Genomic DNA, 25,451 nt, shown 5'->3' on the forward strand with positions numbered 1-25,451 from the left:
TTAGGTAAATTAATCTGTCAGCAGTATCTATAATTTATTCTATAATTTATTGCTCATTTTTGTCAGTTTCACAGTTGTTGCAGGTAATGAAAGTGCAGGTTGTTAAATTATTGCCCTGCATTTCCTTGTATCAATAATGTAAACATATCCACAATGATTACATAACACGTGTGTCTGCTAATTTATTTTTATATTATACAGAAACTAGTGGATGTCTGGAAAAATATGGCAAACAACACGATTAAAAATAGTTTCTTGTAATGTAAAGTCAAAAGTTTGTAGTAAAACAACTAAAACATGCAAAATCACTGGTATGATCCTGACTTTTCTTTAAAAGCTGAGAGGACCAGAGTCAGTTCCAGATACCGAGCAGCCAGGTCAGCTCTGCTAAGATATGAAGAATGGAGCACCTCCTCTACAGCACCCTAAGGAGTCACGCAGCAGGAGGAAGGTTCAAATGATGATGGACGGATGACGGTAAAGGCATAAGATGGAGGAAATAGTGAGAGAACCCCATCACCGCTGCCTCTCATCTGGGAGAATAAATGTAGACTGAGGATCATATTAACCTGGACTGAACATAAATACATAAGAAATACACCCAGAAAAAGGAGCTATAACTGAACTTTATAACTAGAAGCTATAACTGAAATCCAAGTGTGTTTGCTGAGCTGTTTAGAAGCAGTCACTGAGAAATGAGCTGTGTTTTGCCAGAGCTGAAAAATCTTGACCTGGCAAACGAAAGAATTTGTTGATGTGAGGTTCTTGTGTGAGATTTTTCACCTACTGAAGGTTTAGAACCTGGTGTTCAATGTTAGAATACAAGCTTCAATTTTGTGTGTTTGCCCCCCCCCCCCCAGTAAAGTCAGTGCAGTGTTCTTGACTTTACAAGCTATTAATCCACAAATTCAAGCATTTTCAGTCAGATTTAAAGTTTTATTTTGTGCCCAAAGCCTGGATGAACAGCAGCATGTTCTGTTGGTTCAGAGCCGCCATATCCATTAGACCTAAATGAACGTAACAAGAGTCACAATGATATCAGGCTGTATTTGTATTTACACTGAGGTTACCAACAGCCGGATACAACACCTGGCCTGGCCAGTTAACGGTTGGTGGTTAGATCGCTTCCTCTGCTGTAAGACAGCAACTAGCACCTGCTATGCAGTTCAATACATCTTGCACATTGATATAGAACAGCTGTGGACTGCAACTACTGTATGTTTAAAGTGTCCTACACAATTTCTTATCACAGGGGGAGGCTGTGGCGCAGAAGGGAGAGCGGTCATCCCCCACCTGGAAGGTTGGCAGTTTGATTCCCGTTACACATGTTGAAATGTCCTTGGGCAAGACACTGAACCTCAAGTTGGTCCCACTAGCCAGAGCAATGCCTTGCAGGTTCTGTACCGGAGACAAATTCCTTGGCCAGTAAAAGTGATCATCGATTCTCATTATAGCCAATGAGTGACCCAAAGACAAACATACAGAAACTTCAAACATGATTAAGAATTATAAACCTTTTATTGTGCATGGATCCTTTGTAGATATCATGGCTATACATATACACTTTAGATACATATCTATGATTATACATTTTCCCATAGTGAACATTTTAAAGTGATATGTCAATATGTATAGTATAACAAATTGCCATTTTGGAATGTACGGTGTATGAGGCAACTGCAAACATCAAAATTACATAAAAATGGTCTCTAGTTTTGTGCATATTTGACTTATTTTTGTAGCATTTTGTTAATCTCCCCAGCCAAAGGTAGTAAGCCCAGGGTGAAGAGGCGTTACAATGGCACACGTTGCAATCACTATCAAAAATAGGAATTTGTCTTTAAATGACAAAGAGAAGACATTTGCAGAATGTCTCAAAGACCAAATCATGTAATTATCTAAGACGTTTTGCAAAGTACCTGTATTTCATTTTTACGACTGCAACAGCAGTTATCTGCCCAAAACCAAATGACACCAGACCCTACAGCCAGATTACCACCACCACCACCACTCAGCGTTAGCAATCTGTTACAAATACTTAACACACAGAGAAAAGGCAAATTTAGATTCACAGGAAGTACATGATAACACATTTTGTATCGGTCATTTGTAATCCATGATTCATGAGTCCTCATGATTTATTATTTTCTCTGGAGAGTATTAACTTATATTACTTCAATATTATAAAAAAATATACTTCACACATGTATGACCTGACAATAGTAATCGAAATAAATCATAAGTAATACATGGAACTACTTTACATTTATGCCACGATTACGCATATTTACTAACATCCAAAAAAGTAGCGAAAATTAAAGGAAATAAAACACATTTTAGTGTTTTCTAACACTAAAAACACAAAATTTAAGAAAAATTAAGAAGATTCTCCCGAGATTTTTTATTCCTCTCCGATTAAGGCCTCTGAAACAACTGGTACATAATTTCCACCCCCCACCTTTCTTCTTTTTCTTTTTTTTGCTGACAGATCAGCTGTTTCAGTGACACGTTATGTGGTACTACAACTTTTAAAAATATCCAAAACACAAGAAGGGCTTGCACAATCTCAAAGTGTGTTCTATAAAATGCATCACAAGACCAAGACGTAGTCAGTCGAGGTTTTCTTTCACTAAGGTGCAAAATCAGTTACTGGGGAAAACAAACAAACAAAACAAAACATACAGTTATAGGTACAAGCATACATTTTTTGTGCCGAACAACAATATTTCAGAGTAAAGCAGCTGCATGATTGTAAAAACAAGCTACAGTATAACTATATGATAGTAAAAATAATTAGAATTCAATGTTAGTTTGGTTTTTGTTTCTTTTCTAGCTTTACACTGAACGTTTTTTCTTCTTAAACTTACAGGTCCTTGTGTTTTCACTATACAAAAATATACTAACATTTCTCCAGTCATTTTTGCATCCTGAAACATTCTGAACATCAAAAAGGTTGGAAAGTGCTAAATGAACGCTCTATAATGTGAACAAGATTCTCTGTTTCTTCACTCACTAGACCCTTTAGACTCCAGCAAGGGGTTACGTTCCTTCATCTGACCCTGAAGCCCTCCCGTGTACCTCTGTGGCAGAAACTACATACACGTTATACAAATCTGGATAGACACATGCACCACTGTGCAAACACTGGCCCACCAGGTCCCACAATCAAATAGGACATAGGCTAATAACACACCTACATACTATTTTTGGAACACATCTATCAAAAACATACTGGACACATACATGGAAATATAAATAATGATTATTTCTATAAACATATACATATATATATGCACACACACACAGGCACGTGTGCACACGAGAGCCAATGCGCCCTTGTTCCTGACCCTCCTCTCACAATAAACCATATCCCTGCTCGTTCTGCATTCCTTTTGCACAGGAAACTGATCATGATGGACCAGAACTCTGAACTGAACAACAGATGCCACAGAGTCAGGGTGGCTGACAGGAAGGTATCGCAGGTGCTAAATAAGGTGTTAAATTCTCAATTTATAAGTGTGGTTCAGCTCTCATTCACCAGCCCTTCCTCCCCTTACACCCGAATGAAGCTAATGTGATTACTCTGTTGACAACAGAAAACAGTTAAGTACAAAATGAAGAATACAAAACAGAGAGAAGGGGGAAGAATAAAGCTATAACCCTGCAGCTGGGTGGTGCAAACCGCTCATTTAATGACAAAGTACTGGATGACAAAAGCAATGAGGATGGCAATGACAGCGAAAACCATGAGGAGGAGGAAAGCGCACTGCTCATCTGTCAGGCTTCGTCTGGCTCGGATGGAGTCTGTGCCAGCCCTGGATCCTGAGCCGGCCATGCTGCCCCCCACTGCCATATCGTTCCGCTGGGGGAAGAGGGTCACTGTGGGGCTGTAGGGGCCGCTCAGCTCAGGGGCGTCCTGGCACTGCCTGATGGCACACACCCGGAAACGGTATTCGCTGTTGGGCTGCAGGCTCTGGACATGGAATGATGTGGCAGAGCCTTTGTAGGCCTGCGAACAAGCGACAGAGTGAGAAACTGTTTTTGCATCTTTCCATGCATTTCATCACCATATCTGTGATAACACATCACTGACAAAATACTGCAATTTAGTTGCTTTACTAACTATTCCTGATAGAAACCTGAACCTGGTGATATTGGTGAAATTGGGCTGAATTTGTTGAATTGTATTACAATCGTACTGAACAGTAACACTGAAAAAGTCCATCTCATCTTTCTGCTTCTGACCAGCTGGATGAAATTTCCCTTCAGCTCTTTCACGTGGCATTAATAATGTAAAAACAGGCATGTATCCTCTCCTTCAACTTTAACTACTTATCAATTTACAGACTATTTTCTGACTTATTTGTTATGCTGTTCGTTGCCTTGGATGAAGTGGGAAGCCATCTGCCTTAGCTGTTTGCCCAGCTAACACACCCACGAGTTTTTAGAGATCCTTGTGAACCTGATCTGTTTGGTTGCTGCAATGACACTTAGATTTTTTTTTTTTGATGGGTTTTGAAATGCAAAATTCTTAGACTGTCCATGAAACCCTGGCTAACCAACATGAGTCTGGCTGGTGCAAAGACTAATGCAATCTGTCTCAATCAAAGTGGTAGCAAACCATCAGAGTCCAGGCATCTGAGACTGACATAAAGATGGAAACACACTCATGCAGGATCTCAGCCATATATTTCAACTCTCTGATTCAGTTGCCGTGTACAATGTGGTGGTGAGATTAGCATAAAACCCACAGTGGCTGGCAGCGGCTAGACATCAGGGATACCTCCTGGGTCAATGACCTTTGCATAATGTAGATTTTAAAGCCAGTGGCGACTAACGCTGAATGCTACAATGCCATGGTGAAAACATTAAGGCCTTGGATCCATCTCTGTCCTGCACTGCATAAAAATGCTGCTGGGCAGGTCAACAGCTCTTTAAGTGAAGGACACAAAGTAGAATTAACAAACCTTCACACAGCAACATTAGTACCTGTTTAAATTCTGAGTTTCCCATCATGCACTGCAAAGTGTAGATAATGGGGTCCCCCTTCATGGGTGACAGGGCCTCCCATGTGACTTCGCAGGAGTTGTCATCCAGACGCTCCACTTTAGGGGCTGGAGGGTGAAGGAAAGGGAGCAAGTGTTATGTAAGGTGCGCTGAAGCTAGGTGATGTCTGCAATAACCGAACTTCTGCAGCTCGATGCCAAAGTCAAGTATCAACCAGTCAAATTAAGAAAGGGTCCTTTTTTAGGAAGGATACTTAATGTATTACAATATTCACAAGTGGGAATACAAACAACAGCTTTGCCAGCGTTAGTCTTCTTCGGCATCACTAACACCATCCGACAAGTTTGGCAATGTGTGGGTGCTACGTGCATGACACAAGGGCTCAGGGACCTCTTGGACTTCTATACATTATGATGACAGATAATCATTGTAGCATTGTAGCAACACTATTTATTATTTCAGCTTCTTTCTGATGGGCGGTGCCACAGTACTGCCACCGACATGTGTATAAACTCAGTCCGACCTGCGGTCTACTCCATAGATCCTCAGGGACAGAACAGATTAACAGCATTTACAAAGCGTGGCAGTAGTTTTGAAATCTTCAACGTTAAACAGGCAAAGCAGAAGACAAAATCGGCACTGAACTGATGAGATGATTATTCCTATGTGCTGTGAACTTTGTGTTTGATTCAGAGCTTTGGGGGACTTTTGACAGAGTGGCTGCTACAGAAACCATTGGCTTTATTATGAGAGAACTTGCACTGATATGTGCAGTGACTCAGCTGATGAATCAAGAATGAATTCTAGACAAGTGCATGTAACTTCTTCCCCATTCGCAGAGAGTCATGCTCTTCTAAGAGGTGGGTAGCATTTTTAGCAAATAATAAAAATATGATTGTACCAGACTGGTAAAGCGTCCTGGTATTCATGAATAAATACGGAAGCAGCACGATTATAGTCCTTTGTGGCATTATCATAACAGCCTTTATATTTAATGCTGAAATGGTTAGTCTGAATTCAAACAGTTCAGAGATGAGAGGCCACTTCACTGTTTGAAGGGACAAACTGTGCTGGGTAACACTGACAAACTGGCACATGACTGCCTGATTCAAAAGAGGTGCTGCACTGGGGACTAAAACCCACGTCCTCATTACTGACTCCAGTGTGGAGGATCAAAAGAGGCTGTGCAGAGGCTGGATGAGACCAGGCCACAGCAGTGAACAACCCGACTCATGATGACAGCTGACAAGTGAATCTCTGCCTGCTGGGTCTTAATCAAATGCAAGTCAAACGTGGGTCAACTGAGGTTAAAAGCTGAGCACGCTGGCTGTCTGCATGTCAGCAGTAAGTGTTTGTAAAGATAATAAGGTCTGGTCCACATCGAGTAAAGAGAGAAAGGGGTACAGAGAAAGAAAGACAAACAGAAAGAGCTGCCACTGTACCTTTCACAGGGGCTGGAGGAGAGCGTGGGGTGGTGAATGTGTAAACACTGGAGAAGGGCCCTTCGCCCGCCTCATTAAAGGCCTGGATGCGGAACGTATAAGAGGTAGACTCATTAAGCCTCTGGACTTTGTGTGTGTGGCATGGTCCTTTATACAAGGATATAAATCTGCAATGACAGGAACATGAAAAGGAGAGAGACAGAGAGAATTTAATGAACAAAAGGGTAAAGATGGAAAAAAGCAAACGAGACAAGTGACTCCTCTGTCAGGAAATATACTTACAAGGTGCTCTGCTTGGTGCATTACTCTCTGTGTACTCTGCTCTACTTGATAAAACAACTAGAAACTTTGGCCCTAACGCCAGTCTGCTCTCACCAGTTTACCCCTTGCCAGGTCACCTCCGCTTGCCTGACTAAAGGGCCACCCACCTGCCGCTCTTGTCCTCCATCTGCAGGTGATACTGGAGAGCATCCGAAGTGACGGCTTTGGCTGGGCCGTCGCCCCACTTGAGCCTGAGGGTCTGGTGGCTGAAGGCTGTGCACTCCAGGCGGGGTGGCTGTGGGGGCAGGGGCTTTGTCTTCAGCTTAAAGGCGTGACTAAAGGGGCCTGCTCCAAGGCTGTTCAGGGCCTGGATTCGAACCCTGAGGAAGCAGAAGAGATGTAACTAAGAGGGTAACCTAACCTGAGCAGGAACAGTGCAGTGACTGTCACTTTAGCATTAACAGTATTTTCTTCTCTCTCTTGGACAGATGCTTATGTTCGGCTTCTGTTAATAAACAGTCTGTAATGTGTCAGAATGTGACACATCGTATGAGCTTTTGGCTCCGTCTCTGGTTCTGAACATACCCACAATGGCTAAAAGCTCAAAGTCAGCACTTTAATTGATCCCCAGTCTTTGTTTCACTACAGGTCCAATGTGTAGAGCCAAAGCAGTCCTACAGTTGCCAGACTACACTGTTCAGTATATCTTCCACAGTACCGTATGGACTTCAAGTAAACACCATATAATTAAGTCAGTGTAGAATACATCTTGTGCAAGTGACATTTCAGATAATTAGGATTTTATAAATTATCAATCCATAGAAGAGATTGATTAAATCTGTGTAACATCAGTTTCCTGTAAAAATACACCTGTTTTAAGCTGTTTTGTTATTGTGAGTCAAATAAATACAGACATCTGCCAGTCCTCTCAACAATAACTTGGATTTACAAATGTACAAATTGCATTTTGTTTCAGTTGCCCCCTTTAGCATCACAGATGGAGTTAATAAGAAGAGTGCTGCGTGTAATTGGTTTGTATTGCATGCTCTGAGATGTAAGTTTCAAAACTGCCGTCTCATGTTGACACGTGAAAGGCAGAACCGTGCATTGCAGGTGCAATGTGGCACTCTGTAACCCCTTCAGTTTGTAATGAGGAAGTACCAACCTGTAGCTGGTGTCAGGTTGTAGATGTTGGATGATGTATTTGGAGACGGGACCAACGACGATGGGCTGGCGCTCTCCGAGATCAATTAGGTAAGAAGTGATCTCAGAGCCGTGATCGCATGGGGGGTCCCAGCAAATACCCAGGCAGGTAGATGGAGAGTAGAGCGGTGGTGAGAGAGAACTACTGTCCTCGTCTTCATCTGCGTCTACTGGAGTCTCGTAAATTTGCAGCTCGGACTCCTTCAGTGCATAGATGTTGCTGACGGCTGCAGGCACAGAGCAGGGTGTCTGGCACAACACTGCCTCACTGAAGGGCCCCACACCGGCCACATTTGATGCCTGCACAACAGCAAGACCCACGAGTCAGCTATCACGTCAACGCCAAGTCGCACTTGTGACGTGAAAGGATTTATGTGTAAAGTCCATAATTAACCACATGGTGGAGTTCCAATATAAGCCCAACTGGTAACAATGAATACCTTTTCTAGCCAAGACGCATATAGGAAAAAACAAACAAAATTATATTTTTTAAAAAGTAGGACAATACAGGTTAGGTTTTTAATCGACTATAATGAAAATCTGTTTAAAGCTGTGGGGGAAAACCACACTGCATAAGTAAGCAGTGCCTGCCCCCCCCCTTACCTAGTTTCAGACAGCCAGCCTTCACAGACAAGCACACAAAATCAAACCACCATACAGCAAATCTTAAAAATGAACCACCTTCGCCCAGTAGCTTAAATAATTGAAGCAGATTCACCACTTTGCACACTGACGTGAGAAGATCATCATCCCAAAAAAAAAAAAAAATCAATTCACTGTTCACATTTCTTCTCTTCATCGCCAACCAACTAAATCCACAAAGCCATAACCCCCCCAGTGTTAGAATCACGCTTCATCCACTGAGCAATCTGAATATCTTCTTCACAAATATAATCACATAAATGACTCAAATAAGGTTTGTAAGGTGAGATATAATTCTATTTTCAGGTGATGGGAGCAGATGAATATTAAACTAGACCTTATGAAATAAATTAAGTGGCTGCTAATGCTCACCTGTACCCGACAGAAGTAGTTGGTAGCAGGCAGCAGCCCCTTCATTTCATGGCTGAGCCCTGGTCCGCTGTAACACACCTGCATGCAGCCCTCGGCAGCTCCCCACTCTAGACGAAACTCTGTCACCGGAGCTCCATTACAAGGAGGAGCCTAGAAGACACATCAGTGAAAATGGTCATGTGCATCGAACTTGACCACACAGTGTTATTAACAGCAATGCAGTTACATTTAAGTTAACCAATGATTTCTCAGGATGCTGGGGCAATGACAGTGGAGGTCGTCTTACCTCCCAGCTCACAACGACACAGCTGGGGGATCTGCATGTGGTGGAAGGAACCCTGCACTGCTCAGGGGCCCCCGGGCCAGTTGCAACCTCACAACGCTCTGAAGGAGGCCCAAACTATCCACACAAAAGAACAAAAGAGGGTTGAAATCTTCTATCAAAAAAAAACAAAAAAACAATTCCTTCTCCTTGAACTGATAGATCAGGTGTGACAGCCCTTCTCACCCCAGCCTTGTTCGCTGCCTTGAGTCGGAAACTGTAGGTTTTTCCAGGCAGTAGGCCTCCCACAAAGCAATCCAGTTCTGGGCCCTGGTAAACCTCCCTGCTCTCCTCAGACTGTGACCCACTCACTTCTACACTGTAGCAAGACACCGGGCTGCCTCCATCTACCTGAGGGGGACCTAGGAATGTTATGCAACCAGTGTTTATAAATCAATATATTTCAAAGAGGGAGTTCCAAGAAAAAAATAATACTATATACACAAAGATTAATTTACAAACAGCATGATAATACAAATTGCATTATCTAAGCTCACTGCTTAGAGGCAGTCCGTGAGACAAATACATGCATCAACACAAGCTAGAATACATCCCACACAGATTGGAGTTGGAGAGCAATGACTCACCCCAGCGCAGTTGCACCTCCCTGGCTTTGGGCTTGCCTACCAGCCGAGGGGGCTGGCAGGGCCCTGGGGGCACCGCGGGAGTCTGGACCTGCAGGGTCTCTGACAGCTTGCAAGGGAAGACAACACACTAATTAAGACCCAGAGAAAATAACAAATTGACAATTTCACAAACCCACCGCCACACCCCTTGCCTTCTCTCTTACACAATACAAATGCACTGGATAAAGACCGTCAGCTTATCAGACTGACTCAGGCTACAAGAGACCACAAAGGGGACAAATATGAACGCACTGTTCAAGGACACAAAGCATACAGAGAAAAATGCTTATTTCCTGCAAAGCCTTGGATGAAATTAGTCAGTTTGTCTTCTGAGTTAAAAATAGGTCTTTTTCAAACTTCTGTGACAAAAGGCAAATAAAACATGTAAGTTACATTGTGCTGCACCAAAACCCAGAAGCTCCACACCACGACTTATGTTTCTGTATGTATGCACTAACAGATGATGAATAAATTAAGAGTCTCTGAACTGAATAAAACAAAAAAAAAAAACATCCTCTGACACATGCAGGGAGGGTTATTCGATGAATGGGCTTTGCCTTGTACTTACAAACCAGGAAGCATTTATAATACTGGATGTCTGAGATCATTCAAGCTTTTATTGACTTTAAGTAGATTTTATCTTATACAAAACAAACGTAAGTAATAAAATTTGTGTTAAGGTTTTGAATTATCTATATTTAAAAAAAAAAAAACAAAACAAAAAAAACAGGTACAATTTTGGGATCTGTCTGCCTGCGGGAAATAAAATCATTACTGATCAGCAAACTACTGCGGTGAAACACAAGGGCGTGTGTGCGACTGTGTGCGCACGTGTTCTCATGCTGAATGACTCACCGGGCTCTGGCCCCCCTCACTCATGCAGTAAACTCGTGTCTGGTAGGAGCAGCCAGGCTTCAAGCCTTCACACACGTGCTCCGTCGCTGGCCCCGAGTACACCAGCTCCCATGACAAGCCTATGTACAGAAAGATTTCAAATAAATTTAAATGATTTCAATAAACTCAATGTGCAAAACATCATTTTCACTTGTATAAGCATTTGAAACTTACCACTTAAGCCTTCAGACAGCTCCACAACGTACTTTGTGACTTCTGCTCCACCATTATCTTTTGGGGGCTCTAATTTGAAAATAAATAAATAAACTCAATTAATTAATTACCATCAAACTGCAGTAACCATGCTCTTCAACTAGGTTTCCTGGCAATGCCCGCCAACTGAGTTTTCACTGTGTGCACTGATGAAAATCAACAGACTATGCCATATGGGGAGTGATTTCATGACACTTTGTTATTCAAAACTCCCAAGACCCATTAACAAGCATTCCAAGTAGGAAATATAAATATAGATGAAGCACAATTTCCCAGAGTGACATGGCCTTTTTTTGCTCCACAAATCTCGTCATACACTCAATTTGGTGCAAACTAATTTTACACTGTTTTCAGCACTGCAGACACGTTTTTTTGTTGTTTTTCATTTTGAAAACAAGAAGCAAAGACCAAGCAGATCAGTGAGTGATGTGTTTGCTCAGTGAGGCGCAGAAAGAATTCATGCTTATGTCTGAATGAATGGGACAACTGTCAGTCATCTATTGTACAGACTACTAGACATGTTATCCCTCTCTAGCAGATTTATCTAGGGTCAGGCAGGGCTCACTGACAAAACTGAAACTGTAAACTGGCCTTGCCAGGCTGTCAACTACACGGGGTTTTGATAAGGGAAAGGACAGCTAGCAGGAAATGTTCACCCCAGGCCATTTTGAAGCTGTTGGGCAAGACTCTTCCTCTGATGACAGGCCTGCAGGGACTGCCGGGTCTGTCTGGGTTCGTGATGAACTCAACCACCTGGCTAGGGTTACTCTTCCCCTCTGAGTTGTATGCCGCCACCTGTGGGAAGTGCATGAATACAAGCAGTGAGGAATCATATTATTCCTGTTGGAATATTGGCTACTGTTTGCATAGACAGCCAATGAGGGCAAGCATATAAAGGTCATTATGTTTCCTGATAACAAGCACTGCCTAGAATCAGCAAAGGGTAATGAAGGGATCCAAGAGACACAGTGAGCATTACATTCCCTGCCTGTAACTAAAATGGCTTAAGGCAAATGCCACATTATCAAAATGATTCAGCTTCTTAAAAACACATACACATTTCAACAAAATGTTTGGACACCACAAGCAATACAATTATAAAACAAGACAAGACACTTTAGTGGCATTTACATTTCAGTGTAGCATGTGTGCGATAATAAGGAAATCTTTGTGTGCCTGCTGAGTGCAGCTCATCCTCATACTGAACCATGACACACCTGCGCAGCAGCCAGCCTCCCCTCATGCTGCGCAGCTGGATAACTGGAAATGAGGGAGGAAGGGAGTCTTGAGTGACTGATGAACATTTCTACCATTTGGGGATATGATGGTTTGTTTGGGTAACCCATTACCTATCTGTCAGTATTGCGTGTAAGAATGCCGTGGTACAGATTGCTCCGGCTGTGCGAATAAAGCTCCGTAAGTCTATTATGAGTCTATACATTTCTTTGATTTCAGGTTCCTAAGCACTGAAGAGATAGAGAGCATGTGTTGTTGTCACTTGCTGCAGGGAGATATTAAGGAGAGGAACACATTGAATGCCTGTGAAGCAGTTCCCACTGACAGAATGTATTTTCTGAGTACTATATAAACACTGCTATTTAGCCAATCTCACTAGAAGCTGTGACATACAATCATTATGCAAAATTAGTGAAAAAAAAATCATTTTCTGCTCTAAATATAATGGAGGCTGGTGTAATTTTGCATTTTTATTCTTGTCAAACCATAAGAAAAAGAAAAAACCCAACAATGCATTCAGTTGTCACTCAGTACATTCTAATGTTCCTACTCTGTCCCACTTGTTCCTCCTGAACACATGTCTCTAAAAGATTAAAAAGGGCTGAATTAAAGGGCTACATTTCACAGCTGGGCACTGTCGTTTTGCTGATACTCAAACAAGAGGACCTGTTGTATTTGCTGGGAATTCTTTCCGATTCATTAATACAACCCCAAATCAGAAAAAGTCGGAACAGTATGTAAAAACTGAAAGTAATGATGTGTAAATCATCTGTGTCCTGTACCACACTGAAAACAACACAGCAGCACATTGTGATGTGATACCTCATCGTTTTTATTCTGTCTTCAAAATAAACACATTTCTGATGCTGCAACACGTTCCAGAAAACGTTGGGACAGTAAAGCATTTACCAAGGTGTGATGATGCCGTTCCTCTTCACAACATTATGATGTGCAACAAGAAAAAGTTGGGATGGTATGTAAAATCAAAATTAAAACTGAAAGTAGTGATGTGTAAATCATCTGTGTCCTGTATCACACTGAAAACAACACAGCGGCGCATTATGTGATGTGATACCTCATTGTTTGTAATGTGCAGTATGAGGTTTTGCATTGCCTTGTTGAAATATCCATGGGTGTCCCTGGAAAATATGGCATCTTGAAGGCAGCACATGTTGCTGCAGGCTCTCTATGTATTTTCCAGCATTAATGGGGCCATCACAGAAGTGTTAGTTACCTTCACCAAGGGTACTGATACAACCCCAGACCATGACAGACCCTGGCTTTTGGACTTCTTGCTGGTAACAGTCTGGATAGTCCTTTTCGTCTTTGTTCCGGAGCACACGGCATCCGTTCCTTCTAAAAAATACCTGAAATACTGATTGGTCTGACCACAGTACACGTTTCCACTGTGTCATGGTCTATACCTGATGCCTCCGAGCCAGGAACAGTCGACTGGACTTCTCAGCACTGTTGACATAGGGCTTCCTTTTGGCGCAGTACAGTTTTAAGCAGCATTTATGGACGGAACTACGTATTGTAGAGCCTGACACAGGTGTGCCAAAGTCATCCTGAGCTCATGTGGTTATATCACTTATAGAAGAGTGACGAATCTTGATGCAATGCCATCAGAGGGCACGGGCATCCAGCTGAGGCTTGCACCCTTGCCCTTTATATGCACCGAAATTCCTTGAATCTTTTAGAGAGGGTGACATATCCAAATCCATTCCTTTCTTTGCGGACAATTGTTTTTAAACATTTTAATAATTTTCTCACACATTTGTTGCTCCTGAAGGGCTCGGCCTTTCCTGGATGCCACTTTTGTACCAAATCATGGTCGAAGTCACCTGTTGACATCACCTGTTTCCAATGGAACAATCATTTCATTGTTTTACCTCATTACTGGCCCTGAAATTCAACCATCCCAACTTTTTTGTAACGTGTTGCAGACATCAGAAATGAAATGAGTGTTTACTTTGAACATAGAATAAAACCAATGAGGTATCACATCAAATAATGTGCTGCTGTACTGTTCTCAATGTAATACAGGACACATGATTTACAATTCACTATTGTACATACCATCTCAACTTTTTCTGATTTGGGGTTGTATACACTACTAAGTATTTAAAAAAGCAGGACCAGCTCAAAATGCAGTGGCAGTGTTCACTGAAACAAAAAGAACATGTCACTCAGAGGAACAGTGTGGCTTTCTAATGTGTTTTAAATAGGTTTTAGGCAAAGTTGGAAATCCATGGCACAGAGGAAACACACAGGCAATACCAGGTGGGATTAATGCATGTTTGAAAGACCCCGAAACACCAGATGACCTCAGGTTACATCACTGATGATGTGCCCTAGCTATGGATCAGAAGATGTGTCATGTCAAAGATGTGCCCTAGCTATGGATCAGAAGATCGGAAATGGTGGGATTAATGCATTGTTTGGTTTAGTAGCAATACAAAACAAACTTTGACCAGCCTTATCCTTTAAAATACGTTTCATCATTTTTTTTCAGTTGTATATAGAATGAATATATTACAGGAAATCCTAATATGAGCACGTTGTCTCAGCGGTTGTATCGTGACTACATTTACAATGGAACCGCTAATCCCAGCAGCAGAATCACATTTCTACTACTCAGCCCAGCCCACCTATAAAGATTTACATGCAGATGTTATCCAGGCCTTTAATTTAGCGTAAGAAATGATCTCTGAACCTATGCCACCTTTTGTCACTGGATTAACACCGTTCGAGGAGTGTCACGTGTCCCTCTTGCAATGTTCTTTATAACTGGTGAAATTGGCCACCTGTGATTCATCAGAGCCATTTAGTAAACAGTCAACAGTCAGGCGGTACAGCGACAATTAGAAGATAATGCAGTGTTTCCCATACACTGACTTATTTGTGGTGGGCAACCACAATATCAACAATGACTGCCACATATTGATTTATTGATTTAAATAGGATAAATCTTATTTCAGTGTAGTGTTGCGCATTGGGCATGTATTTGCTCATGGGGCCAAAAATATTAGTACCCCTGCATTTCTGTCAGAAAACACACCACTTTTCCCAGAAAACTGTTGCAGTCACAGATTTGTTGGTATTCTCATGTTTATTTCCTTTTGTTTGCATTGGAATGACACAAAAAGTCAAATCTGATACATTCCACAGAACTCCAAACATGGAGTGGACAGACTTATTGACACCTTTTCAAAATCATCAGAAATAGTTGTATTTCAAGCATGTGATGCTCCTTTAATGTGTAATGAAACTCACCTGTAACAATCAGCAGGTGCTGGCAATGTAGAAATCACTCTTGCAATGAGTTAAAACGGAGAAAAGTTGACTCAACCTTTGTGTCTTATGTACCACAACGAGCATGGAGAAAAGAAAGAAGAGCAAATAACTGTCTGAGGATGCTAGTTCAGAAACTCTGCCACTGAATGTCTGGCCCCTCAGTCCAGGGGAATATCAGGAAAAAAAGAAACCACGTGGGAAAGTCCGACTACAGTGATCAGCGAACCAAATGATTCATTTCGAATATTTACTAGTGCTGCTGAAGCAGCATGAGAGGGTCAGAAAATGATGGCTGGAGAGAGAGATGTATGCTGGGAACCCATACACTGACTTATTTGTGGTGGGCAACCACAATATCAACAATGACTGCCACATATTGATTTATTGATTTAAATAGGATAAATCTTATTTCAGTGTAGTGTTGCGCATTGGGCATGTATTTGCTCATGGGGCCAAAAATATTAGTACCCCTGCATTTCTGTCAGAAAACACACCACTTTTCCCAGAAAACTGTTGCAGTCACAGATTTGTTGGTATTCTCATGTTTATTTCCTTTTGTTTGCATTGGAATGACACAAAAAGTCAAATCTGATACATTCCACAGAACTCCAAACATGGAGTGGACAGACTTATTGACACCTTTTCAAAATCATCTGAAATAGTTGTATTTCAAGCATGTGATGCTCCTTTAATGTGTAATGAAACTCACCTGTAACAATCAGCAGGTGCTGGCAATGTAGAAATCACTCTTGCAATGAGTTAAAACGGAGAAAAGTTGACTCAACCTTTGTGTCTTATGTACCACAACGAGCATGGAGAAAAGAAAGAAGAGCAAATAACTGTCTGAGGATGCTAGTTCAGAAACTCTGCCACTGAATGTCTGGCCCCTCAGTCCAGGGGAATATCAGGAAAAAAAAGAAACCACGTGGGAAAGTCCGACTACAGTGATCAGCGAACCAAATGATTCATTTCGAATATTTACTAGTGCTGCTGAAGCAGCATGAGAGGGTCAGAAAATGATGGCTGGAGAGAGAGATGTATGCTGGGAGAGGAGGAGGGCAGCAGCTAACATGCTGCAGCTGTGGGAGAGCCAGCTATTGCAGGACGGACAGATCATAGCACAGACGTAGCCTACTACAGTATTACTATAATTCATTTTAAAAGACCCATGAGCTCCCTTCACAAGTAATATCCAATTCTTTGGGAAACACCAACATGTCAGAATAAAGGGGGGTTGGAGGAGTGGAGGGTATGTGAGACAAAGAAAAAAAAATACACATGGCTCAAACACTTGACTTGTTTCTCACTGCATGTGATCAACAGCAGTGGATTTGTCCTGTTTATGCTGTCTGTTGCCCACCGCCCTGCTGGCAAAACCCTGCAAACAGATGAGTCATTGGGCCACTGTGGGCCTCAGCCCACTCCTTTGCCTGAACCCTGTCCCCTCCACATATAAACACTCTACTGCAGCTGAAATTAAACCTGTGGATCACCAGCTCTGACTGCAAACATCGCAGGGATTCCTTACCCTAAACTTGTACTTGGTACTCCTGTGGAGATTCCTGACAGTGCAGGAGAGCTCATCGCCATCGTAGCTTGGCTGGAAGCCATATCCCTGGCACAAAGACAAATGACGGAAAGCGAAAGAAAACCAGGTGAGCAATGACTTGACAAGACAACCATCGTAGCACAGAAAACAAGGCTTTCTGCAGGAGACAAGCAGATATAGGAGGTAGGGGCACTCCTTTGTCTTTTCTTGACAGGCACTATGTCTGCAGGTAGCTGCTTAAGGTAGTGCAAGTGACAAAAGTGACAGCAGCTATAGACTGTAGGTCACATAACTTTTAGAGCAAACTGTTGGAAGTGTCACAAAAAATAAGAATTTCATTTTCTCTTTTGGCTGGGTTGAAATGAATAGCGGAATGGTAAGGATGGTAAGGATGAACATCAATCAGGAAAATGACTGTCTAATATTAATTGATTATAGATGTAAAAACAAAGTGGAATTTGTTCATGGTTTACATTCACTCCATTTTGCTGCTGCACATCTTCTTTCCAAAGGGTGAAGCAGTTTTGTATCTTCAGCAGCTGCACCCAAAGATGACACTGGTGTGTGAATGGGTGAATGGGAAATAGTGTAAAGAGCTTCAAGTGTGCGTCCATGTGTAGAAACATATTATATAATTTTAAGGCGATTCAACCAGTGAGCAAAGGGAAGGTTCTCACGTGATTGATAGTGATGCATTTTGGTTCACTTGGGTTTTTCTGTGTGTGAAAGGAAACTGAATCTAGGGGGAAAATGGACCAAGTTTACAAAGTGGCCTGTTGATATGGACTACGGCAAATGAACTAGGAGTGTGAAAATGCCCTGCAACAGCAGCAAGCACTTTACAATAAACAATATGTATAATATGTTGCAGATATTACTGCTTAAAGAGAAACATACCGAGCCTTCCTCCTCCATCTCCAAAATATAGAAGATGTCGTCTTCTTTTGGAGAGCTAGTGGGCCTCTGCCACTTCAGACACAGCCAGGTCACCCCCGCCATCTCCAGCTCTGGAGGGAAGGGTGGCAATGGCACACTGCATGAGGTGAACAGGTCCACCACTTCACTGAACTCACTGGGGAGGGCAGAGAGAGACAGAGGATGGGAGAGAATGGGAGAAAGTGACAGGAGAGGCAAAGTGAGAGACACACGTGCATAAACAGAGGGAGACAGTGAATGGAAGAAAACAGTAACATAAAAATGGACAACAGGGAGGGTGCCATCTACTAATAATCTACTATAGCATGTCAAGGCACCTACCTTACACCCATGTCATTTTTGGCTGCAACACGGAAGGAATATCTTGAAGCTGGTGAAAGCTTGGTCACTCTGTACTGCTTCTGAGGCCCATAGTAGCACTGTGCATAAATCCCAGTGCCCTTCCCCTTCAGAGAACAAAGTCTTTACTTTAGAGAACAAGTAACTCAAAATTTCAACTGCACAGAAAACAGCTGGTTTTGGTGCATATGTTCAACATTTCTTTAAAGATAAATACCTCATCCCACTCAAGGACGTAGTTTTGGACTTTGGAACCGTTGTCACATGGAGCCTGTAGATCAACCAAACATAGTTTGACTATCACATTTCAATCAGGCCTGGTTGTAATAAAGTCTTGGTTCTCAAATAATTTTCTCAAACTGAATAGTAATAAAACTGAATTTCTTTTAGTAGGTACTAAATCAATTCTATCCAAAGTAGACGGTTTTTAAATTTCCATCGATAACTCTTCTGTTTCCCCCTCCCCTCTGGTTAAGAGTCTGGGTGTTATCCTCGACAGTACCCTCTCATTTCAGAGCCAGATTAATAACATTACCCGGTCAGCATATTTTCATCTACGTAACATTAATCGCCTCCGTTCTTCTCTCACTTCTCGTACCACTGCGATACTCGTTCACAGTTTGGTCACCTCTCGCCTTGACTATTGTAACTTTCTCCTTTTTGGTCTCACTCACAAATCCCTCCATAAACTTCAACTGGTTCAGAACTCTGCTGCCCGTATCATTAGTAAAACCTCTTCTATCCATCACATTACCCCTGTTTTGAAGCAGCTTCATTGGCTGCCTGTGCTGTTCCGAATTAATTATAAAATTATTCTTTACACCTTCAAAGCTATTCACGGTCTCACACCCTCGTATCTGTCCAACCTTATTCATATTGCCATTCCCTCCCGTTCTCTTCGTTCTGCCTCTTCTCTTCATCTTGTTCTTCCCTCTGCCCGCCTTACCACTATGGGGAGCAGGGCATTTAGTCGCTCTGCCCCCCCGGCTTTGGAATGCTTTACCACCCGACATTCGTAACATTGACTCTATTCAGCATTTCAAATCCAGACTCAAAACTCACCTGTTTAGTGTCGCCTATCCCACCTAATCCTCATTCTTTGTCCTTCCTCACATCTTAACCTTGTCCTTTGATTATTTTATTTTGTTGTTTTATTAATGGTATTCTATTTTTACTTTGAGTTATTTGGTTTTATCTTATTTATTGTATTGAACTGTACTATATTGGTGTCTGTGCTGTACGGCGACCTTGAGTGCCTAGAAAGGCGCCTTTACAAATAAAATATATTATTATTATTATTATTATAATTATACACTACCAGTCAAAGGTTTGGACATGTGCTCCCATTCAATTCACTGGGAAAGTGTGTTCAAAGTTCTGACTGGTAGTGTGTCACAAATCTATACACCAGTAATTTACTTATTCTTTTTAAGTATATGCCTACTGACAGGAAAATAATATTTCATAGACAAAGCAGAAGAGCATAGTGAAAGAAATGTGGGAAGTTTTGAGATGGCTTCAGCATCACCATCCCAGTGTTTCCTATGGATCAAGAGGTTCTGAGTGGGGGCAATGTCGGCCACTGGGGGGTGGGTCCTCTGCCTGAACACTTACCTCTCCTCATCTGTCCCTCTCTGAGCTCTATCTTCAATCACTAATCCACGTTCCCTCTCTCTCTCTATGAAGGTGAACAGACACTTAATAATTATAGAGTTTAACATAGGCTAGTTATTTTTCAGTGACAGTTTTTAGTGGTTGCTAAATTAAGTCCTCAACAGTTCGCCAATCTCAAACAACTTCAAACAACCTTGTACTGTAAAGTTACCTTGTACTTCAACCAAGAAGGTAACCACAGTATGACTGAAAGCAAGACGTGAACAGTGTGTTCAGCGTCAGAGCAGCTGTCAGTCATCAGCTCCTGATGAGCTGGAAGGACAGCGGACAGACAAACAGTCTTCACCGGGCCGACCGACAAGAGAACACATTTGATAGAATGGAATTCTATGTGTTGCATGAAAAACATGTTTAAAAACATGCTCTATCTGAATTGGCCTTAACTGCACCTATGAATGTGTCAGAGACCAAACAGTAATGTGCCTTACTAAAAACTCACACCTGGAAGGTGATGTGTGCCACCACTGTCTTTTACTGCTGGCAATGGAAAAACTCAAAGGAAGCCATGGATGATAAAGCAGCACACTAAAGGGGACCTCAGGAAAGATAGTTTCTGAATCACTTTATGGGTTTTAACCTTCCAATTATTTTTCACCTTCCATTGGAGTACGAGTGAGTTCTTGGTCCCGCTGGCCTTCCTGGGAGGGTTGGGAGGATCCGGCTCACAGCTTAAAGTAGTGAAGCTCACAGCCTCAGATGGGCTTCCCTGTAAACAGTTGCGCAGGGCCTGGACCCTGAGCAAGTAAGAGCAAAACTGTTACACACTATTCTTTGGATCATTAACACTGTAGTTAAAACAAAGGCAGGGAAGGTTATGCCAACCTGACATGATAGTCTGTTGCTGGTCGAAGGTCTTCTAAAGTAGCACTTAGTTCTTCCCCACTGCATGAAAGAAAAACAAGCAAACAAAAAAAAAACACAAACACATCCTTTAGTGTGGTTTCAAATAACTGAAGTAAAATCTCTAATGTAGCTGGTGTTGAGCCTTGTAGCATCCTGCTGCTTGTACTTACCAGTACACGCTCTTGAACTTCCCATCTTTGCCACTGAATGAGATGGAGACCTCGTAGCTGAGCGGCTCCAGGGGGCTGCGGTCATTCTCCACACTGCTGCTCTCACTCTCTGGCTCGGTGGGTGCACTCCAGCTCACTACTACTCCTCTGGCTTGGATGTCTGACACCTATCATATCAAGGTATCAAAAATCACATTGCTTGGTAGAGGAAAAGAGAGAGAGATCAAAACATTCAAGCTGGTGGCACTTTGGAAAAAGGTTTTTCAACACTTGGCAGGGATGTGATGTGCAACCTTAAGATTTGTCATTCTGTTTTGAGGAGGCTTAAAAATAGCCTCAGCTACACTGCAGGGAAATTCATGTGTGGAAGAACTCAATCAGGTCAAGTCTGCACCTCCTCCTCCCACCTTACTACTTTTCAATTCTCAGTGCTTTAACAAACTGGTGTAGCAGCAAAGACGGGAAAAAAATACTTTCAACTGAAATTTAACTTTCCCTGTATTAGATATCAAACCTTAACTATAACCATCATCTCTTTATAGATTTGTTTTGCAAGGAGTTATACACTGATTTCAGACCTTAGTAACAGCGTATGATAAATCCGTAAGCATTTGTCATAGATGTCAAAAGAACCCAGCACATTTGAACTAATCCAGATTAAAATCATGCAAATTGTATTAATTAGATAAAGAAACATATAGAGAAGTGAATACAAACCACTGGTTTACTGATGGTACTCAGGAGAGCTTGCAGGGCCTGAGCTTCCTCGTCAAGCTCTGAAAGAGAAATACAGGTAAATGTAGATAGCATAACTGTTTGCATGAAATGAAGACTAAACTGAGAAAAAAAATAGACATATGACAAATAATAACATGCCCATTAGAGGCAATTCAGACGCAATTGTTTCTGCTGGATTTTGTGTGCACTGTTATATCTGTCTTGCTATTGTAACATTTCTGAAAGTCCTGTATGTGTGCTTATTGTACAGTGTAGTAATGGATGTAACTTCATCATTTATGCCCACTTGTAACAAAATCCAACAACTTCATCTTCATCAAAAGGTTAAGAAAAGGTAACTGTACAAATTTAAATATTATATTCCTGTGTTGCTACATTTCAGCAATCTTCATGAGGTCAAATTACTTTTTTCTCCACTTACAAAATTGACAGTACTTCTTAATTGTGCAATGGTGTCACCAAGCGGCATTGTTAATGATTAATGAGCAGTCAAAGAGTTCATGTAATCAAGAATAATGTTGGCCATGTTACTGCTCCCTCACTGCCACCAGCTGCTACAGCTAAACTGAGGCACTATTCTCAGCACCTAAACACAACATGCTCCTAACATCCAAAAAAAGGTTTTCTCAGCCCTATTGGAAATAGACACCTCTACCCTTTGACCTCTTTACCTCTTGATTCTCCACTTTTTCCCCCGCCCGTCTGCTTGTCAGGGCCAGCCAGCGCATTGCTAAGCTGCCCCTGTTCCACCTCCAGCCCTTTGCCCCCAATGCCATTGTGAACATCCACCTTTGGGGGGCTGCTGCAAGTTTTCCGTGGTGAAGAGGGAGGGCTGTCTTTCAACGGCCCTCCGCCTCCCTGACGCTCTTTCAGTTTCTTCTGCAGACGTTCGTATGTTTTGCTAGTTCTGTCGTCTCTGTGAACAAATGGTGGGCGTCCATGTTGGGAGTGAGAATCTGCAGAGACTAAGGAACAAAAAGATAATGTGTAAGTTGGTAATGACACAGACAGGATTACAAAAAGGGCTGTCTGGCAGTCAGGCTAAAAAAAATGACAAACTCAGAAGTTACTTTGAGAAGAACATACAAATAAACAGCACAGTAGTGAAGTAAATTCCCATAAGACTGAGAAACTGAAAGACTAAACAGTTTGTCTCATGCCCTGATTGTATGACTAGACTGTGGAAATAATATGCTGAAAACAAACAAACATCTCAATATAAGAATATAGTTCAGACAGCCAACTCACCCTGCTCTGAGTAAATATGAGCTGGATGATACTGGCTGAGACCCCATGCCGCCCACGCCCCCTGCCATACTTGTGTACAAGTGGGGTGGCGGGGGCATCATGGCAGGATGTGGGATGAAGGCAGGCAGGTGGGCATGGGGTGGGGGTGGAGGGTGGTGGAGAGGGGAGTGGCCCCCTGGGTGGAACTCTGGTTGCTGAGGTAAGACCAGAACCCGCCGCACTCCATTTTCTTCTATGATCTAAGAGGCAACAAACAGGAGCGTGGACAAGCAGATTTCAAACCTGTACAGAGTTTGACAAAAGGCCAAAAAGAAACAATGGACTGGAAATAGCATAGAATGAATACCTGTGAAATATATCCAGGAGGCACATAGATTGGAGGCACTGAACCATTTGGAGACATCATGGGAACCTGAGCAGGACCTGGGAAGAAGGAAGAAGTGAGATCAAACACCCTACCTCAGGCAAACAGCTGTGTCATCTGTGGTAAACATGTTGAGAGCGTCCAAGTAGTGCTCAGGAACTCAAACTTCAATCCCAGTCCGGCCCTAGGTCTGGGCCGAACAGCTAACAAATATTACAATACAAACCTAGTTTTTATGCCTCACACAGTACTCTCCACTTTTTAATCAGAGACTTATTTCAGTAGTTTCTTATCTTTTGTATTACCGTCCACTGGTGTGCGAGTGTGGGTGTTCGTGAGTGCAAATGGGTGAATAGGTAAACAGTGTGAAAGCACTTTGAGTGTGCTTAAATACATAGAAAAGTGCTATACAAGTCAATTTACCATTTACTGTTCACCCAAGCCTTGAAAGTGCTGTGACTGCCAGTCACCTTAATCCTTGTACACAGATAATAAATGGACTACCATAACTCCTCTCACTTCAGCGCCTATGGCATATGACACTTGGCAGGTTTTCACTTGAGCTGACCTCTTATTCCTCTGTAATGGGAAAATCCCTGTATAGTTGATTCTCTTTTCTAAACCAGCTGCATTTATAATGACTATTCCATTTTCTGAATACCTGAGTAAGAAAAGGCAGAGAAATGCATTTTACTGACAAATGCAAGAAGACCACTTTACAAAAGTGCTGAGAAATAACAATTTCCTGTGCGGCTCTGTTGTACGGGCCAGTGCAGTTGCTTAGCTCAGCTCAGAGAAGTGACAGCTTAGCAGAAAGCCGGGGAGAGACGGGGACTTCTGGGCCAAATCTGCACATTTACACATCTTTTGTTACAAACCCAAGATATAAACACTGAGGCCCCAACATCAGATGCTATGCAGGAGAGCAAAAAGATGCACAACACATGCTGACCTCCAAGTGGCATACTTGAGGAAGAGCTTCCCTTCATTTTGTCAAAGCTGGTGCAAGCAGAGAGAAAGCACTTCTATACAAGCATTAATGTAGCCATAATGGACTCATGGCTACAGAGGCCTGCCAGTGTAATGATACAGTGAAACTGCCCCTGGCTAACACGTAGCACCACCCACCAGGTGCTGAAGTCCAGACTCCAACTCTCAGGGGAGGGAAACAGCCTGTGAGTGTTGACATGTGAACAGCTGTCAGTTTGTTAGGTAAACCTAGCTCAAATTAATGCAGTCTGCCACATCAGCCCTACAATATATCCTAATACTGTAACCATTATAAAGTTGAGCTAATGTTGAAACTGTTTTAAAGAGGTGCTGATTTAAGTTTTTGGTCTTTTTGGAGGCTGAAGTTTGTGGTGCTATTAAATTGTATTGCACTAAAATGACAGGTGTTTTAATATTCTGCCCACCTCAGGGTAAACTAAATAAGAAAGGCCTCTTAGCATAATGTTGTACCGTATTACACCACAAACTATAGTCTACAAAATGATCATAGAATTGAACCAACAAATCTCTTATCCAGTTTAATATTATAACTTTCATGAAGGGCTGGTGTACTGGGTCACACTCTGTTAGCTTGGTGTAATCAACGAACAGCGTGTACACTTCAACATAGAATCACCCGCCCACAGTTTACTGCTACACTCAACAGCTCAAAACAGAGAAGCCATGTTTGCAGTGCAATATAGTAGTTCAAGTAGTGATGTGCACTCAAATTCTACCCTACCATTCCTTAGAGCATTTCATAGCACATTAGTGCCTTATCCTACTCACTTAGTGTACCATGATCATATGTATCAAGAGGAATATACTGTATTCATTCATTTATCTGCTAATAAAATAACACAAATAGCAGGTGGGCCTCTTATATTGACATCAACAAGGTTAAAGACTGAATAGACTCAGTAATTTACCTAAGTTAGTGCTACTGATGCTCACTAACAGGAAATCTGATGAATCAAAGCAGCCAGTATGTCACTGTTTGTCCGTTTGGAGTGAAAGACTTTTGTGTGTACCGACTTGGAAAGCACAGGGAGAAGGGCTAGCAGAAAGCACAGGGAGAGAAAGGT

At 42.1% G+C, this 25,451-nt stretch overlaps 1 protein-coding gene across 1 annotated transcript in view; it reads right to left on the reverse strand.

Moving 5' to 3' along the window:
* Window positions 1-2,719: 2,719 nt before the first annotated feature.
* The window catches only part of fndc3a (fibronectin type III domain containing 3A), a 49,488-nt gene continuing 26,756 nt past the window's right edge, over window positions 2,720-25,451 (reverse strand). Inside the window, 24 exon segments of the mRNA XM_020614732.1 lie at window positions 2,720-4,009; window positions 4,990-5,114; window positions 6,450-6,616; window positions 6,878-7,090; window positions 7,876-8,213; window positions 8,928-9,077; window positions 9,214-9,327; window positions 9,436-9,611; window positions 9,837-9,942; window positions 10,731-10,849; window positions 10,944-11,012; window positions 11,639-11,777; window positions 17,044-17,130; window positions 17,962-18,136; window positions 18,322-18,446; window positions 18,557-18,610; window positions 20,609-20,747; window positions 20,836-20,895; window positions 21,027-21,193; window positions 21,744-21,802; window positions 22,436-22,720; window positions 23,013-23,047; window positions 23,049-23,251; window positions 23,359-23,435. Of these exon segments, the coding sequence (XP_020470388.1) occupies window positions 3,686-4,009; window positions 4,990-5,114; window positions 6,450-6,616; window positions 6,878-7,090; window positions 7,876-8,213; window positions 8,928-9,077; window positions 9,214-9,327; window positions 9,436-9,611; window positions 9,837-9,942; window positions 10,731-10,849; window positions 10,944-11,012; window positions 11,639-11,777; window positions 17,044-17,130; window positions 17,962-18,136; window positions 18,322-18,446; window positions 18,557-18,610; window positions 20,609-20,747; window positions 20,836-20,895; window positions 21,027-21,193; window positions 21,744-21,802; window positions 22,436-22,720; window positions 23,013-23,047; window positions 23,049-23,251; window positions 23,359-23,435 (3,506 nt within the window). The 3' untranslated portion in view covers window positions 2,720-3,685.

This window comes from Monopterus albus, unplaced genomic scaffold (assembly GCF_001952655.1).
Source record: "Monopterus albus unplaced genomic scaffold, M_albus_1.0 scaffold150.1, whole genome shotgun sequence".
Lineage (NCBI taxonomy): Eukaryota > Metazoa > Chordata > Actinopteri > Synbranchiformes > Synbranchidae > Monopterus > Monopterus albus.